General features: G+C 39.9%; 3 gene segments (V, D, J or C); all 3 read left to right on the top strand.

Moving 5' to 3' along the window:
- The first annotated feature begins 132 nt into the window (after positions 1-132).
- LOC120728231 lies at positions 133-643 on the top strand. The segment is given in 2 exon segments: positions 133-188; positions 296-643. Coding segments are annotated over 2 exon segments (375 nt in total).
- Positions 644-3,338: 2,695 nt separating this feature from the next.
- On the top strand, positions 3,339-3,847 carry LOC120728232. The segment is given in 2 exon segments: positions 3,339-3,390; positions 3,498-3,847. Coding segments are annotated over 2 exon segments (375 nt in total).
- Positions 3,848-17,833: 13,986 nt separating this feature from the next.
- LOC120728233 lies at positions 17,834-18,397 on the top strand. The segment is given in 2 exon segments: positions 17,834-17,885; positions 17,993-18,397. Coding segments are annotated over 2 exon segments (396 nt in total).
- Positions 18,398-19,402: the final 1,005 nt, after the last annotated feature.

Genomic DNA, 19,402 nt, shown 5'->3' on the forward strand with positions numbered 1-19,402 from the left:
TAGAGAGGCACTTTGCATCAGCAGCACCATGCTCCAGTGCTCTGGGAGAGTTTATAGTCCTGAGAGTTGAACACTGGATGACTGACAGCTGTCCTTCATCACAACAGAAGCCACAGAAATCCTCCTCATCAAAAACATGACTTTGATCTGCGTCCTCATCTGGACTCTCCTCTGCTGCTGCTTCACAGGTAAAGTCCAGAGAATCAAACTCCTCTCCTCTATCAACATCTGTCCCTCTGAAATGAAGCCCACAAAACCATGAAGCTGCTTTATGTTTTTGTCTCTGTGTCCTCAGAGTCCAGAGGACAGATCACAGTGACTCAGCCTGGATCAGTGAGCTCTTCTGTGGGAGGATCTGTGACCATCAAGTGTACGACCAGTCAGGATGTTGCTGGCTCCAACTATTTAGCCTGGTACCAACAGAAAGATGGAGGAGTTCCGAAAATGCTCATTTCTCGTGCTAGCACTCGAGAATCAGGGATTCCAGCTCGTTTTACAGGCAGTGGATCAAACTCTGACTTCACTCTGACCATCAGTGGAGTCCAGGCTGAAGATGCAGCAGTTTATTACTGTCAGAGTTATCACTACATCAACAGTCAAGCTGTGTTCACACAGTGAAAAACAGTCGTACAAAAACCTCCCTCAGTCAGACTGAACAGAAACTGAAGTGACTGCTGCAGCTGGAAGATACTGCAGAGACTGATACAGTTCACTGAGGACACACACACACACACACACACGCACACACACACACACACAAGCTATAGTGAAACAATATTTCCAACATAATTACTGGATTGTCCCATTAGCAGCAGGTTCTCTAACTATTGCAAACAAGAGCTTAATAACATCTAAAACTAGACGGCGTTGTTTGAAATGTGGAAAGAAACTGTCATTTTAATAAGTCACTAACTTTAAGCTGATATTCATGTCTAAAGTTGCTTTAGTAGTTAAGTGATAAGACTGAGTTTGTGTACCTGGCCAAAAAATAAATATATATTTAGTGTAAGAATGAATAAGATTACAGACTTTGTTTTACAGACTCTTCACTTCATGGTGACTTGACTATATTATGACTCTTGTTATTTTACAGGAGATGAAAAAGTGTGTCTGTGTTTTGTCAGGCTTGTCAGTGATCATTGCTCATCTGCCTTCACACACATATGACCTTGAGTGAAATCCCCTTCTTAATCCAGAGGGTGATGTCAGCCCACCCTTTGCAACTATAACAGCTTCAACTCTCCTGGGAAGCCTTGCCACCAGGTTTAGGAGCAGGGCTGGCTGTAGGCTCGGGCAAGAGGGGGCCACACCCCTTTAAGCCAAGCGTTTAGAAGTTGAGAAAGAAAATAATAGATTGCCCACAAATTGAATATCGACAAGAGTTACTACAGTAAATTTCTCTGAAAAAGGCACAAATGAGATGATAGGTTTCACGTCTCGTTCGCTCTTTCACTCTGTGTCCTGTTTGTGCGCAGGCTCACAGCACTCGGCAGAGAACACCCACTCACCCTCCCCCCAGCTAAACATCTAATCACTGTTAGTATGTAAATAACCCGTGTCAGGTTTTTCAGTGGGCAGGGCAGAGCAAATGTGACCAGCTAATTTCTGTTGTCAAAATTATAATGACTGTAACTGATAGTGAATTATTTTAATGTTCTTCATTGTATTTGTTAGAAATATATAAATATTTAATTTTCCTTTAATTGAAGGACTTTTTTGATGAAACTTGGTGGAGCGGAAGTAATGTTGAGAATAGACTCGTTTTTTAGTGACACAAAGCAAGTAAAGCACAGGTGCACCGCGGGTGTTGCTGTGATGTCTCTACATGTAACTGCCTTTATTTAAATTAGCTCTCATGAGGACGATGCTGAACGATCCTGTTGGGAAACTTGGAATAAATCATCTAAACAAACAACTTGTCCACGTGGTGGCTGATGGGAGTAACAGTGACTCGTGAGATTATTAACAACTGAAAAATACATCTACATTTGTACAGTGAGTGGGGGACTAGGCCATTGTTCTTCTTACAGTTTCAGTCTGGTAGAGACGTGTTTCTTTCTCAATCCCACAAGCACCACTGTGAGCCTGTCTGCTGCACAGAGCCGACTCGAGGACCTGTGTCAGTAAGACCCAACACAAAGCCCCGCCCAGTTTTCATCTCTGCACTCAACAGTTTCCTCGTTTCATACAATGATGTAATCACAGCGATTTTAGTAAAGATTATTTACTTTTGTTACATAATAGAAAGAGGAATTTGCTGATCTTGGCCCACGAGAAAAAAATCCATAACAAATAACTTGGATATGGATAAATGTGTAAGAGTTTTTGGAAAGGGAAACAGGAGACTGTTGAATTAAGGAGAAAGGAGAGTTGAGCTGTACAGCTGCAAACAGAGTTGAGTTCCTTACAAAACAAATAAGCTTAAAACAAGAAGAAATCTGTTGAGTTCTACAAATTAAATTGAGAATTGTAGGAAAAGACATGAATTGTTTTTTTTAATAACTTGGCCTACCCTTTTTAGTTTTGGTAATATTGGCAGTAGTGAGAAGTGCTATTGTTGGGTTTGAATATTTTTAAAATAGGCCATCCAACTCAGGTAAATGTCATGTTTTTAGTTGTTAGAATCTGATTAGCAATATTTTATTTTACTTTTTGTTGTTTTAATTTTCCGTTTTTAAGGCACGCAAACCCCCTGATGACGTTAAGGTGGCAATTCCTCAGGGGGGGAAACTAAAAGTGCAATCAATTACATGACAAACACAGTTATCCAGAGCAGAAGACTCATCACTCTAGAGAACACGTCTACACTGCTCTAGAGTCTGAGCTGCAGAGACTGATGCAGTTCACTGATGACACACACACACACACACACACACACACACACACACACACACACACACACACACACACACACACACACACTATTAGATAAACATGTAGGAGTGTAACACAATCTGAACTTGCAAAGTTGAGAAAATCTAAAGTGCTGTACAATAATAATAACTCACATTTACATATTTTTCTCAATAGAAGGAAATATCTAAGGAATAACAATCAGTCAATTATTTGTCAATAATGGAATTTGAATCACTAAATTCTTATCAGTTCGTATCTTTAATTTTGAATCAACTTTTCAGGCAGTTTTTAGGATATCCTGATAATAACGAACTCCAGTAGTCCAGAGTCAGTCAGATGATTTCCATAGAGAGGCACTTTGCATCAGCAGCACCATGCTCCAGTGCTCTGGGAGAGTTTATAGTCCTGAGAGTTGAACACTGGATGACTGACAGCTGTCCTTCATCACAACAGAAGCCACAGAAATCCTCCTCATCAAAAACATGACTTTGATCTGCGTCCTCATCTGGACTCTCCTCTGCTGCTGCTTCACAGGTAAAGTCCAGAGAATCAAACTCCTCTCCTCTATCAACATCTGTCCCTCTGAAATGAAGCCCACAAAACCATGAAGCTGCTTTATGTTTTTGTCTCTGTATCCTCAGAGTCCAGAGGACAGATCACAGTGACTCAGCCTGGAGCAGTGAGCTCTGCTGTGGGAGGATCTGTGAACATCAAGTGTAGGACCAGTCAGGATGTTTATGGCTCTTACGCTTTAGCCTGGTACCAACAGAAAGATGGAGGAGTTCCTAAACTGCTCATTTATGCTGCTGACACTCTAGAATCAGGGATTCCAGATCGTTTTACAGGCAGTGGATCAAACTCTGACTTCACTCTGACCATCAGTGGAGTCCAGGCTGAAGATGCAGCAGTTTATTACTGTCAGAGTTATCATGAGATCAACAGTCAGTATGTGTTCACACAGTGAAAAACAGTCGTACAAAAACCTCCCTCAGTCAGACTGAACAGAAACTGAACTGAGTGCTGCAGCTGGAAGATACTGCAGAGACTGATACAGTTCACTGAGGACACACACACACACACACACACACACACACACACACACACACACACACAAAGAGACATTTGAGATCAATCTAAAAATAGTTTCTTTCTCTTTTTCCTTTAAATTTAACTAAAAATAAGTCAAGAGGTTCCGAAGTTGAAAAAACTCTTGATCATGACCTTTGACCTCAGTTTCATACTACCAGCACCACAATATCATCTATGATTTGTTAAATTTGAACAATCATCAGTAACATAAGATCTTCCTGTTAACATATACAAAATACAATCATTAAATATCATACATCTCGACATAAAAACACATTTTATTTTAAATAATCTAAACAAATAAATTTGCGGCTCAAAAACAGAAGTCATGAGTTGCTTTCATGATTAAATCACATGTGTCCATAACTACACATACATAACATCCAAATCATATGCAGTGACATATTTGTCACATGTATACAACCCTTACTCTGAGATTCAAAGTTCATCCTGCACTTTAGACTTTCAGATGAAACAATCTCACCTCGAGTTACAGTCAGTACCTGTTGAGGAGCTTTCAGTGACAACACACGATCAGATAGAAGCGTCCATTTATTATTGACATGTATGTGCTAAAAATAGCTTTTGTCCAGATTCACTGAGAAGTTTGTATCCCAATCTTTAAACACACGAAGGATCAAGCGCTAACACTTCTAATTTTAGCAGCCACACCACCACATGTAAACTGCTGCGTCCATCTGGATTTTGACGTGACCGACACAATGCATTATGGGACTGTTGTTCACGCAAATCTGAGTTTATAATGGAAAAAGGAGCCAGAGGTTGGTTTGGTGTTTTAAAGTTAAAATTTGGAGATTAGCTGCTCTGCTGCAAAATGATGCAGTCGCTCATCTGACCGAACAGAAGCATTTTATGGAGTGGACTAATTTTTGTGCTCAAAGCTTGGAACCATCAACAAGGCTCAGGTAGCAGCTGGAAGAAGGAAAAACAATATTTCAGAAAACATGTTTTTGTGATCTCAGCTCTGTTGGTAAGTTATAATGCCAGCACATGTAACTGTTGTAGCCAGTCTCAATCATTTCCGTCCAATTGCACTAACCCGTGTCATCACCAAGTGCTTTGAGAAACTGGTTCGGGGACACATCAAAACTGTCACAGGGTGCCGAGGCAGGCCGTGTGAGAATATAAACGGACCCAAAATGCAGACTGCTTAAGTTGTGAGTGAGCTTTATTAACAAAAGGGTGAAACAAACCGGGACGAGGAGGATGAAAACCAAAACCTAAGAATAAACTAAACTGGGAAAAGCTACGCAAAAACAAACCTGAAACCTTGAGTTGAGAAACAGAGACGCAGGGAGAATACACGAGAACATGGAGGGGAACAACACAGACGAACCAGCAACTACTAAGACAGAAGACACGACTTAAATACACTCAGAGAACACAGGGAGATTACACACAGGTGGGGGACACAGCTGGGAGTGATTAACGTGACGAGACAGGGGAGGCAACTGAAAACACTCACATAAGACGCAGACCTTCACAATAAAACAGGAAACACATACACGCACTGACACAACACACAAACTTCACACAGACTGGGGAACACAGAACATAGGAACATGAAACGTGAACAAGGAACGTACAAGAAACCCAAAACAAACAGAACCACAGAATAAACACGGAGTCGCAGACTCCGGATCATGACAAGAACACAACAGGGGAGCTATGTCAGAATGCTCTTCATCGACTTCAGCTCAGCATTTAATACAATAATACCAGACATTTTGATCACCAAGTTAGCAAACCTGGGGCTCCTACCACCCACCTACTGTTGGATAAAGGACTTCTTGGTCAACCTCTCTTCCCCTCACACTCTCAGCACCGGCTGGGTACTGAGCCCGCTACTCTACTCCCTCCACACATCTGACTGCAGTCCCGTCCGCCCAGAGAACATCATTGTCAAATTTGCTGATGACACAACGGTGGTGGGGCTGATCACAGGGGGAAATGAGGCGGCTCACAGAGATGAGGTCCTGAGACTGGGAGACTGGTGTGCATCAAACAACCTGGCACTTAACATCACCAAGACCAAGGAACTCATCCTGCACTTCAGGTGGAACAGAACTGCCCCCCTGCATATCAACAGAGAATGTATAGAGCGAGTAGAGTCCTTCAAAATTCCTTGGCGTCCACATCTCTGCAGACCTCTCCTGGTCAGCTAACACCACGGCCCTAGTCAAAACAACCCAGCAGTGGCTACACTTCCTAAGGGTGCTCAGGAAGGAGCAATTAAACGCCCCACTGCTGGTGACCTTCTACAGATCCACCATCGAGAGCCTGCTTACCTGTGCAGTGACAGTGTGGCACGCCAGCTGCATGGAGGCAGACAAGAAGAGACTGCAGAGGGTGGTAAACAAAGCATAAAAAATCATCTGCTGCCCTCTGCCCTCCTTGTCTGCCATCAACAACTCCCGTTCTCTCAGCAGCGCCAGAAACATGTTAAAGGACACTCTCCACCCCGGCTACCATCTTTTCAACCTACTGCCCTCTGGCAGGGGCTTCATATCCATACGGGCCAGAACAAACAGCTTTGGGGAAGAAGCTGTCCCTGAGTCTATCACCATACTCAACTCAAACTTGCAGAAAAAGTAATCTGCACTGAAATATCATCAATTCTCTGCCTGTCTGTCTCTGTCATGTAATACTGTACTGTGTATTTATATTTATATTAAGTGTATAGATAAATTGTTGTATAGTTTGTATAATGTGCTAAAGCACAAGTGCACTTTTATAGAGCTGTTTTAATCTTGTTATACTATATATAATGACAATAAAGGCTTTCAATTTCAATTTCCAATTAGTTACATGTTGTAGAGCTGTGGACGGCTTACAGAGATGAGACATGTCAGTTTAAACATTTGGGTCTTTTTTCCTAACTGAAAATAAATTAATAAATTAAGGGTTAAAATGTATAAAACAGCTTTTACTTGGGATGTTGGATGTAAGTTTCACAGTCGGGTTCCTCCACCAATCGTGAACCACAGTGATACAAACTAAAAAAATGAAAATAGAAGCAGTATCACACGTTTTCAACTCTATAGTTTAGGGAAAAAATACAGTCGACTATTAAATATTTTTGACAAGTTAAAAATTTGTGATTTAACTGCTAAATTATTTCAATGTCAGTAGTTTTAGAATTTTGTCACAAGTCGAAAAAGTTGGAATCAACATATTTCAAAGAGAAAAATAAATATTATGAATACATGTAAATCCTATGTTATATAGAGAGGCTAATCATTTATTGCTGCACCGCTGATAATTTTACACAGGGAGTTATTACAAGTACATAATAAAATGAAAGAAAATTGTTTGGGTAGATAATGTAAATATAAGGAGTGAAGTCATGTACCAAAGCCTATATTCCATAAGCATCAACTGATCCATTGATGAACAATTTAAGGTGGATTTTTCTCAGTCCTCTGCAAACTTTATTCATAAATTACACAAATACCAATAACAGATATCAATGATTTAAAATGATCATTAATATTTTGTAAGAGTGACAATAAATGTCCGTTTTGCATAAGACACAAACCTGCAGGAAATTTCCAAACCCATGAAAGAGTAAAGAAGGCAATAAACATGAAAATATTTGAATTAATCTTTATTGGGCTAATAAATTCATCAGCATTACAACAAGACAAAAAGAGAATAATCAGACGAAGAGGACAAAGAGAGAGCAGTATCAGAGTCCCAGTGAGTCAGCTCAGGACTGGGAACACTGGTCTCTGCTTATTATGTCTGAGACAACAGTCTGGGTGGCCTCACAGGTCACAGAGCCCACCTTCTCCCACTGGTCTGCAGGGAGCCTCAGGGTGCTGCTCCAGCTGTAGAGGCCGTCATTCTGCAGCACCCCGTGGCTCCTGCTCTCCTCCCCACTGCTGCTTCTTCCATCCACCTCCCAGGACAGAGTCCAGTCTGAGGGGAAGCCTTTATTGGCGAGACACATGAGTGTAGCCTTCTCCGGTTTCAGCGCATCATCACTGGAGGGGGCCAGTACTGTCAGGGAGGGGCGACTAAACCCACTGCAGAGAGAGAAAGAAAATACATTTTAAAGAAGTTGACAGTTTAAATGAAACTGGTCTTCAGTGTTTCACTTCCCTCTCTGAGCTCGGTAACCATGGAAACAGACAAGCATCACTGCTGAACCCTTGCAACAGACGAGTTACAGTACAAACAACTTAAAACATTGTGTTGTTTTTCAGTATATCCCCATCTATAAACTCATTCTTAATCTAACAGTTAAAAAAAACAAACTACCTCTGATAAAACTACCAACATTTCTTTTTCTTCTTATTCTTCTTACTTCCAACAAATAAATATGTGAAACAGACAGAGAACTAACAAAAATGAATTTTTGCTCCTTTTGAGAAAGATAAGTATTAACTGCACTGAAGTAGACAATAAAACTCTTCAAATCTGTTAAATATGTAATTATTAATTGAAATCTTTGTGACAGATCAAGATAAATGGATGACAAATAATTTGCAGTTACTTCCAGAGACAGAAAATGTCAAACATTTAGTTTGTCTGAAGTCATTAAATAACCAGCTCATATTTCATATTTTCATTTATATATAATTCATATTGTTCTAAAGTAGTAATTTCTAGAATCATAAAATGAAACTAAATAAAAGTAATTTACTTTCATAAAACAGTTAAACATATTTACAGTGAACATCCAGTCTGGTTCCTCCACCAAAAGTCCACCACAGTGATACAAACTCATTGAGGCGCCGTACAAAAACCTCTGACTGTAGAGAGACACGGCTCTCTGACTCTGAAACAAACAGTCTCAACAAAATCATTCACTGTTTGTCCAGTTTGTCGGCCAACATGAAAACAAATATAAACAACACAGTTTTATAAGCAGTACATTTATTTAAATTCCAGCAACAGGATCTGGGTCGGACTTGAACCCAGGTTTCTGCACTGAGCTTTGTGTCAGAGGAGCTAAACTGGCTTTTAAAATGAGACAAATATTATCGACTGGTCTTCTAACAGGATATTCTACCCCCAAAATCAACTTTTTAGCACATTTTTAAATAAATAATTCAATATTTGGAAACAAGATGATATTTTGAAATAAGGCCCTAAATTGTGAATCCACCTTGTTGTAAAATGTCCCAAAAAACTGAAAAAGAGAGAAGCATCATGATGATGATCAAACAGAAGAACAAATAACCTGAACAACATGTTTGCTCTGGGTTAGGGTCAGGGTTAACCTCTCACCCAAAATTATTTAACTGTATATGAACCAGTATCAGAGTAAAGCCAGCGTCAGTTGCTGATACTATTCTTATAACTAACTAATTTTTATTTAGGTTTTCTAGAATCTCTTCATTTATTTTAAATGTTTCACAAAATCAAAAGTTCACAATAACATAGTGAGTGGCAAAACTTTCTAGAATTCAAAAAAATAAGTCCTTCATTTTCTTCTAAATTATGGGATTTTAAGATATAAAAGACCTTGGATAGTGGGATTTTTTAATAAAATAAACACTCATAAATACTGAAAAAAAAGAGTAGATATATTTCCAGTAGATCCCCTGATAAACGCAGATACAAAGGTTATTAAGCAATGTCGAAGGAGAGAAAAAGATCATTCAAAATAAAGTGTCTGATCACCTCCTCTGCATTCATGCTCTGAAAACCATTCTTCCTTTCAATAAAACACATGCGCTGAGATTTGAAGGTGTTACCTACTGCTCACTGTGTCTGTGGACTTTGTTAATTCAATTTCCATAACAATATGTTTTGAAAAATTTGTTATTTATAACAAACATTTCGCATCATCAGATGGATCCCACTCCCTGCTGGAGTCAGATGATTTCCATAGAGAGGCACTTTGCATCAGCAGCACCATGCTCCAGTGCTCTGGGAGAGTTTATAGTCCTGAGAGTTGAACACTGGATGACTGACAGCTGTCCTTCATCACAACAGAAGCCACAGAAATCCTCCTCATCAAAAACATGACTTTGATCTGCGTCCTCATCTGGACTCTCCTCGGCTGCTGCTTCACAGGTAAAGTCCAGAGAATCAAACTCCTCTCCTCTATCAACATCTGTCCCTCTGAAATGAAGCCCACAAAACCATGAAGCTGCTTTATGTTTTTGTCTCTGTGTCCTCAGAGTCCAGAGGACAGATCACAGTGACTCAGCCTGGAGCAGTGAGCTCTGCTGTGGGAGCAACTGTGAGCATCAAGTGTACGACCAGTCAGGATGTTCTTGATTCCATCGCTTTATCCTGGTACCAACAGAAAGATGGAGGAGTTCCTAAACTGCTCATTTATGGTGCTGACATTCTAGAATCAGGGATTCCAGCTCGTTTTACAGGCAGTGGATCAGACTATGATTTCACTCTGACCATCAGTGGAGTCCAGGCTGAAGATGCAGCAGTTTATTACTGTCAGAGTGTTCATGAGATCAACAGTGAGCTTGTGTTCACACAGTGAAAAACAGTCGTACAAAAACCTCCCTCAGTCAGACTGAACAGAAACTGAAGTGACTGCTGCAGCTGGAAGATACTGCAGAGACTGATACAGTTCACTGAGGACACACACACACACACAAAGAGACATTTGAGATCAATCTAAAAATAGTTTCTTTCTCTTTTTCCTTTAAATTTAACTAAAAATAAGTCAAGAGGTTCCGAAGTTGAGAACAGTTGAGAAAACGCTTCATCATGACCTTTGACCTCAGTTTCATACTACCAGCACCACAATATCATCTATGATTTGTTAAATTTGAACAATTATCAGTAACATAAGATCTTCCTTTTAACATATACAAAATACAATCATTAAATATCATACAGCTCGACATAAAAACACATTTTACTTTAAATAATCTAAACATAAATTTGCGGCTCAAAAACAGAAGTCATGAGTTGCTTTCATGATTAAATCACATGTGTCCATAACTACACATACATAACATCCAAATCATATGCAGTGACATATTTGTCACATGTATACAACCCTTACTCTGAGATTCAAAGTTCATCCTGCACTTTAGACTTTTCAGATGAAACAATCTCACCTCGAGTTACAGTCAGTACCTGTTGAGGAGCTTTCAGTGACAACACACGATCAGATAGAAGCGTCCATTTATTATTGACATGTATGTGCTAAAAAGAGCTTTTGTCCAGATTCACTGAGAAGTTTGTATCCCAATCTTTAAACACATGAAGGATCAAGCGCTAACACTTCTAATTTTAGCAGCCACACCACCACATGTAAACTGCTGCGTCCATCTGGATTTTGACGTGACCGACACAATGCATTATGGGACTGTTGTTCACGCAAATCTGAGTTTATAATGGAAAAAGGAGCCAGAGGTTGGTTTGGTGTTTTAAAGTTAAAATTTGGAGATTAGCTGCTCTGCTGCAAAATGATGCAGTCGCTCATCTGACCGAACAGAAGCATTTTATGGAGTGGACTAATTTTTGTGCTGCAAAGCTTGGAACCATCAACAAGGCTCAGGTAGCAGCTGGAAGAAGGAAAAACAATATTTCAGAAAACATGTTTTTGTGATCTCAGCTCTGTTGGTAAGTTATAATGCCAGCACATGTAACTGTTGTAGCCAGTCTCAATCATTTCCGTCCAATTGCACTAACCCGTGTCATCACCAAGTGCTTTGAGAAACTGGTTCGGGGACACATCAAAACTGTCACAGGGTGCCGAGGCAGGCCGTGTGAGAATATAAACGGACCCAAAATGCAGACTGCTTAAGTTGTGAGTGAGCTTTATTAACAAAAGGGTGAAACAAACCGGGAGGAGGAGGATGAAAACCAAAACCTAAGAATAAACTAAACTGGGAAAAGCTACGCAAAAACAAACCTGAAACCTTGAGTTGAGAAACAGAGACGCAGGGAGAATACACGAGAACATGGAGGGGAACAACACAGACGAACCAGCAACTACTAAGACAGAAGACATGACTTAAATACACTCAGAGAAAACAGGGAGATTACACACAGGTGGGGGACACAGCTGGGAGTGATTAACGTGACGAGACAGGGGAGGCAACTGAAAACACTCACATAAGACGCAGACCTTCACAATAAAACAGGAAACACATACACGCACTGACACAACACACAAACTTCACACAGACTGGGGAACACAGAACTCTCAGCACCGGCTGGGTACTGAGCCCGCTACTCTACTCCCTCCACACATCTGACTGCAGTCCCGTCCGCCCAGAGAACATCATTGTCAAATTTGCTGATGACACAACGGTGGTGGGGCTGATCACAGGGGGAAATGAGGCGGCTCACAGAGATGAGGTCCTGAGACTGGGAGAATGGTGTGCATCAAACAACCTGGCACTTAACATCACCAAGACCAAGGAACTCATCCTGCACTTCAGGTGGAACAGAACTGCCCCTGCCCCCCTGCATATCAACAGAGAATGTATAGAGCGAGTGGAGTCCTTCAAAATTCCTTGGCGTCCACATCTCTGCAGACCTCTCCTGGTCAGCTAACACCACGGCCCTAGTCAAAACAACCCAGCAGTGGCTACACTTCCTAAGGGTGCTCAGGAAGGAGCAATTAAACGCCCCACTGCTGGTGACCTTCTACAGATCCACCATCGAGAGCCTGCTGACCTGTGCAGTGACAGTGTGGCACGCCAGCTGCATGGAGGTAGACAAGAAGAGACTGCAGAGGGTGGTAAACAAAGCATAAAAAATCATCTGCTGCCCCCTGCCCTCCTTGTCTGCCATAAACAACTCCCGTTCTCTCAGCAGCGCCAGAAACATGTTAAAGGACACTCTCCACCCCGGCTACCATCTTTTCAACCTACTGCCCTCTGGCAGGGGCTTTCATATCCATACGGGCCAGAACAAACAGCTTTGGGGAAGAAGCTGTCCCTGAGTCTATCACCATACTCAACTCAAACTTGCAGAAAAAGTAATCTGCACTGAAATATCATCAATTCTCTGCCTGTCTGTCTCTGTCATGTAATACTGTACTGTGTATTTATATTTATATTAAGTGTATAGATAAATTGTTGTATAGTTTGTATAATGTGCTAAAGCACAAGTGCACTTTTATAGAGCTGTTTTAATCTTGTTATACTATATATAATGACAATAAAGGCTTTCAATTTCAATTCCAGCTGTAGAGGCCGTCATTCTGCAGCGCCCCGGGGCTCCTGCTCTCCTCTCCACTGCTGCTTCTTCCATCCACCTTCCAGGACAGAGTCCAGTCTGAGGGGAAGCCTTTATTGGCGAGACACATGAGTGTAGCCTTCTCCGGTTTCAGCGCATCATCACTGGAGGGGGCCAGTACTGTCAGGGAGGGGCGACTAAACCCACTGCAGAGAGAGAAAGAAAATACATTTTAAAGAAGTTGACAGTTTAAATGAAACTGGTCTTCAGTGTTTCACTTCCCTCTCTGAGCTCGGTAACCATGGAAACAGACAAGCATCACTGCTGAACCCTTGCAACAGACGAGTTACAGTACAAACAACTTAAAACATTGTGTTGTTTTTCAATATATCCCCATCTATAAACTCATTCTTAATCTAACAGTTAAAAAAAACAAACTACCTCTGATAAAACTACCAACATTTCTTGTTCTTCTTATTCTTCTTACTTTCAACAAATAAATATGTGAAACAGACAGAGAACTAACAAAAATGAATTTTTGCTCCTTTTGAGAAAGATAAGTATTAACTGCACTGAAGTAGACAATAAAACTCTTCAAATCTGTTAAATATGTAATTATTAATTGAAATCTTTTTGACAGATCAAGATAAATGGATGACAAATAATTTGCAGTTACTTCCAGAGACAGAAAATGTCAAACATTTAGTTTGTCTGAAGTCATTAAATAACCAGCTCATATTTCATATTTTCATTTATAGATAATTCATATTGTTCTAAAGTAGTAATTTCTAGAATCATAAAATGAAACTAAATAAAAGTAATTTACTTTCATAAAACAGTTAAACATATTTACAGTGAACATCCAGTCTGGTTCCTCCACCAAAAGTCCACCACAGTGATACAAACTCATTGAGGCGCCGTACAAAAACCTCTGACTGTAGAGAGACACGGCTCTCTGACTCTGAAACAAACAAACTCAACAAAATCATTCACTGTTTGTCCAGTTTGTCGGCCAACATGAAAACAAATATAAACAACAAAGTTTTATAAACAGTACATTTATTTAAATTCCAGCAACAGGATCTGGGTCGGACTTGAACCCAGGTTTCTGCACTGAGCTTTGTGTCCGAGGAGCTAAACTGGCTTTGAGAACTGGCTTTTAAAATGACACAAATATTATCGACTGGTCTTCTAACAGGATATTCTACCCCCAAAATAAACTTTTTAGCACATTTTTAAATAAATAATTAGATATTTGGAAACAAGATGATATTTTGAAATAAGGCCCTAAATTGTGAATCCACCTTGTTGTAAAATGTCCCAAAAAACTGAAAAAGAGAGAAGCATCATGATGATGATCAAACAGAAGAACAAATAACCTGAACAACATGTTTGCTCTGGGTTAGGGTCAGGGTTAACCTCTCACCCAAAATTATTTAACTGTATATGAACCAGTATCAGAGTAAAGCCAGCGTCAGTTGCTGATACTATTCTTATAACTAACTAATTTTTATTTAGGTTTTCTAGAATCTCTTCATTTATTTTAAACGTTTCACAAAATCAAAAGTTCACAATAACATAGTGAGTGGCAAAACTTTCTAGAATTCAAAAAAATAAGTCCTTCATTTTCTTCTAAATTATGGGATTTTAAGATATAAAAGACCTTGGATAGTGGGATTTTTTAATAAAATAAACACTCATAAATACTGAAAAAAAAGAGTAGATATATTTCCAGTAGATCCCCTGATAAACGCAGATACAAATGTTATTAAGCAATGTCGAAGGAGAGAAAAAGATCATTGAAAATAAAGTGTCTGATCACCTCCTCTGCATTCATGCTCTGACTCTCTGAGCTCGACTGGAAGGATGAAAACCATTCTTCCTTTCAATAAAACACATGCGCTGAGATTTGAAGGTGTTACCTACTGCTCACTGTGTCTGTGGACTTTGTTAATTAAATTTCCATAACAATATGTTTTCAACAATTTGTTATTTATAACAAACATTTCGCATCATCAGATGGATCCCACTCCCTATTGGAGTCAGATGATTTCCATAGAGAGGCACTTTGCATCAGCAGCACCATGCTCCAGTGCTCTGGGAGAGTTTATAGTCCTGAGAGTTGAACACTGGATGACTGACAGCTGTCCTTCATCACAACAGAAGCCACAGAAATCCTCCTCATCAAAAACATGACTTTGATCTGCGTCCTCATCTGGACTCTCCTCTGCTGCTGCTTCACAGGTAAAGTCCAGAGAATCAAACTCCTCTCCTCTATCAACATCTGTCCCTCTGAAATGAAGCCCACAAAACCATGAAGCTGCTTTATGTTTTTGTCTCTGTGTCCTCAGAGTCCAGAGGACAGATCACAGTGACTCAGCCTGGAGCAGTGAGCTCTGCTGTGGGAGGAACTGTGAACATCAAGTGTACGACCAGTCAGAATGTTTATAGCAACAACAATATGTACTGGTACCAACAGAAAGATGGAGGAGTTCCGAAACTCCTCATTAAGTATGCTAGCACTCGACAATCAGGGATTCCAGCTCGTTTTACAGGCAGTGGATCAAACTCTGACTTCACTCTGACCATCAGTGGAGTCCAGGCTGAAGATGCAGCAGTTTATTACTGTCAGAGTTATCACTGGCTGAACAGTCAGAATGTGTTCACACAGTGAAAAACAGTCGTACAAAAACCTCCCTCAGTCAGACTGAACAGAAACTGAAGTGACTGCTGCAGCTGGAAGATACTGCAGAGACTGATACAGTTCACTGAGGACACACACACACACACACACACACACACACACACACACACACACACACACACACAAGCTATAGTGAAACAATATTTCCAACATAATTACTGGATTGTCCCATTAGCAGCAGGTTCTCTAACTATTGCAAACAAGAGCTTAATAACATCTAAAACTAGACGGCGTTGTTTGAAATGTGGAAAGAAACTGTCATTTTAATAAGTCACTAACTTTAAGCTGATATTCATGTCTAAAGTTGCTTTAGTAGTTAAGTGATAAGACTGAGTTTGTGTACCTGGCCAAAAAATAAATATATATGTAGTGTAAGAATGAATAAGATTACAGACTTTGTTTTACAGACTCTTCACTTCATGGTGACTTGACTATATTATGACTCTTGTTATTTTACAGGAGATGAAAAAGTGTGTCTGTGTTTTGTCAGGCTTGTCAGTGATCATTGCTCATCTGCCTTCACACACATATGACCTTGAGTGAAATCCCCTTCTTAATCCAGAGGGTGATGTCAGCCCACCCTTTGCAACTATAACAGCTTCAACTCTCCTGGGAAGCCTTGCCACCAGGTTTAGGAGCAGGGCCGGCTGTACGCTGGGGCAAGAGGGGGCCACACCCCTTTAAGCCAAGCTTTTAGAAGTTGAGAAAGAAAATAATAGATTGCCCACAAATTGAATATCGACAAGACAAGTTTCAGTCTGGTAGAGACGTGTTTCTTTCTCAATCCCACAAGCACCACTGTGAGCCTGTCTGCTGCACAGAGCCGACTCGAGGACCTGTGTCAGTAAGACCCAACACAAAGCCCCGCCCAGTTTTCAACTCTGCACTCAACAGTTTCCTCGTTTCATACAATGATGTAATCACAGCGATTTTAGTAAAGATTATTTACTTTTGTTACATAATAGAAAGAGGAATTTGCTGATCTTGGCCCACGAGAAAAAAATCCATAACAAATAACTTGGATATGGATAAATCTGTAAGAGTTTTTGGAAAGGGAAACAGGAGACTGTTGAATTAAGGAGAAAGGAGAGTTGAGCTGTACAGCTGCAAACAGAGTTGAGTTCCTTACAAAACAAATAAGTTTAAAACAAGAAGAAATCTGTTGAGTTCTACAAATTAATTTGAGAATTGTAGGAAAAGACATGAATTGTTTTTTTTAATAACTTGGCCTACCCTTTTTAGTTTTGGTAATATTGGCAGTAGTGAGAAGTGCTATTGTTGGGTTTGAATATTTTTAAAATAGGCCATCCAACTCAGGTAAATGTCATGTTTTTAGTTGTTAGAATCTGATTTGCAATATTTTATTTTACTTTTTGTTGTTTTAATTTTCCGTTTTTAAGGCACGCAAACCCCCTGATGACGTTAAGGTGGCAATTCCTCAGGGGGGGAAACTAGAAGTGCAATCAATTACATGACAAACACAGTTATCCAGAGCAGAAGACTCATCACTCTAGAGAACACGTCTACACTGCTCTAGAGTCTGAGCTGCAGAGACTGATGCAGTTCACTGAGGACACACACACACACACACACACACACACACACACACACACACACACACACACACACTATTAGATAAACATGTAGGAGTGTAACACAATCTGAACTTGCAAAGTTGAGAATATCTAAAGTGCTGTACAATAATAATAACTCACTTTCACATATTTTTCTCAATAGAAGGAAATATCTAAGGAATAACAATCAGTCAGTTATTTGTCATTAATGGAATTTGAATCACTAAATTCTTATCAGTTCACATCTTTAATTTTGAATCAACTTTTCAGGCAGTTTTTAGGATATCCTGATAATAACGAACTCCAGTAGTCCAGAGTCAGTCAGATGATTTCCATAGAGAGGCACTTTGCATCAGCAGCACCATGCTCCAGTGCTCTGGGAGAGTTTATAGTCCTGAGAGTTGAACACTGGATGACTGACAGCTGTCCTTCATCACAACAGAAGCCACAGAAATCCTCCTCATCAAAAAACATGACTTTGATCTGCGTCCTCATCTGGACTCTCCTCTGCTGCTGCTTCACAGGTAAAGTCCAGAGAATCAAACTCCTCTCCTCTATCAACATCTGTCCCTCTGAAATGAAGCCCACAAAACCATGAAGCTGCTTTATGTTTTTGTCTCTGTGTCCTCAGAGTCCAGAGGACAGATCACAGTGACTCAGCCTGGAGCAGTGAGCTCTGCTGTGGGAGGAACTGTGAGGATCAAGTGTAGGACCAGTCAGAATGTTCATTATTATTCCACCGTATCCAGCCGCCACCACACTTTAGCCTGGTACCAACAGAAAGATGGAGGAGTTCCTAAACTGCTCATTTACGATGCTGACACTCTAGAATCAGGGATTCCAGATCGTTTTACAGGCAGTGGATCAAACTCTGATTTCATTTTGACCATCAGTGGAGTCCAGGCTGAAGATGCAGCAGTTTATTACTGTCAGAGTGTTCATGAGATCAACAGTCAGTATGTGTTCACACAGTGAAAAACAGTCGTACAAAAACCTCCCTCAGTCAGACTGAACAGAAACTGAAGTGACTGCTGCAGCTGGAAGATACTGCAGAGACTGATACAGTTCACTGAACACACACACACACACACACACACACACACACACACACACACACACACACACACACACACACGCATTTGCTTCAAATCTAAAAATAGTTTATTTTTCTCTTTTCCCTAAAAATTAAGTAAAAATCAGTCAACATGTTCAACAAGTCGAATAGTTATAGAGAAAACTCATTGTGACCTTTGACCTCCATTCCATACTAGAACCACCATAATATCATCTATGATTTGTTAAATTTTAACAGTTATCAGTAAAATAAGACCTTTATGTTAAAATATATGAAAATAAAATCAATAAATATCATACAGCTCAACATAAAAATAAAGTTTAATTCAAATAATCTAAACATAAATTTGAGGCTCAAAAACAAACACTCTGTTTACACAGTGAAAATCTGTCGTACAAAAACCTCTCAGTTGAAGAGGAACTGATCTGAAGCAACAGCTGCAGAACAAACTAAAGACTGGGAGGAACGATTACTTTAATATTTACTGTGGAATTTCATTTGTGTGCACTCACAGTTTAACATTCATAAACTTATTGAATACGTTGTTAGTAACATGAAAAAAAAATGAAGTGGTGTCCCCGAATAAAAAGATAAATGTTTAATGAGTCACAGAATACAGACACAACACTGGCTCCAGATGTTTAACACATTAACATTATTTTTAGATGACTGATGTTCTCTGCAGCCCATCAGTCTGACTCATTCTTAGTTTCTACATTTATAACAATAAGTTCAGATGAAAAGACGTAGCTGGAAGGTCCACAAAGAAAAAAAATGTTGTTTTTGCTCATTAAAGATTTTTATATTAATCCAAGTTGTAAAATATAACAAGCTGTCATTAGAAATACAAATACTGTTGTCAGTGTTTCTGCACTGATGAGCAGCTCTTTTCTATTTGTAAGCTGTTAAATATTAAACTGATCCTTCTGTGGAGCTCAGCTGCAGTCCTTGTTATCACACAAATCC

The sequence above is a fragment of the Simochromis diagramma genome, unplaced genomic scaffold, assembly GCF_900408965.1.
Source record: "Simochromis diagramma unplaced genomic scaffold, fSimDia1.1 OVJJ01000307.1, whole genome shotgun sequence".
Lineage (NCBI taxonomy): Eukaryota > Metazoa > Chordata > Actinopteri > Cichliformes > Cichlidae > Simochromis > Simochromis diagramma.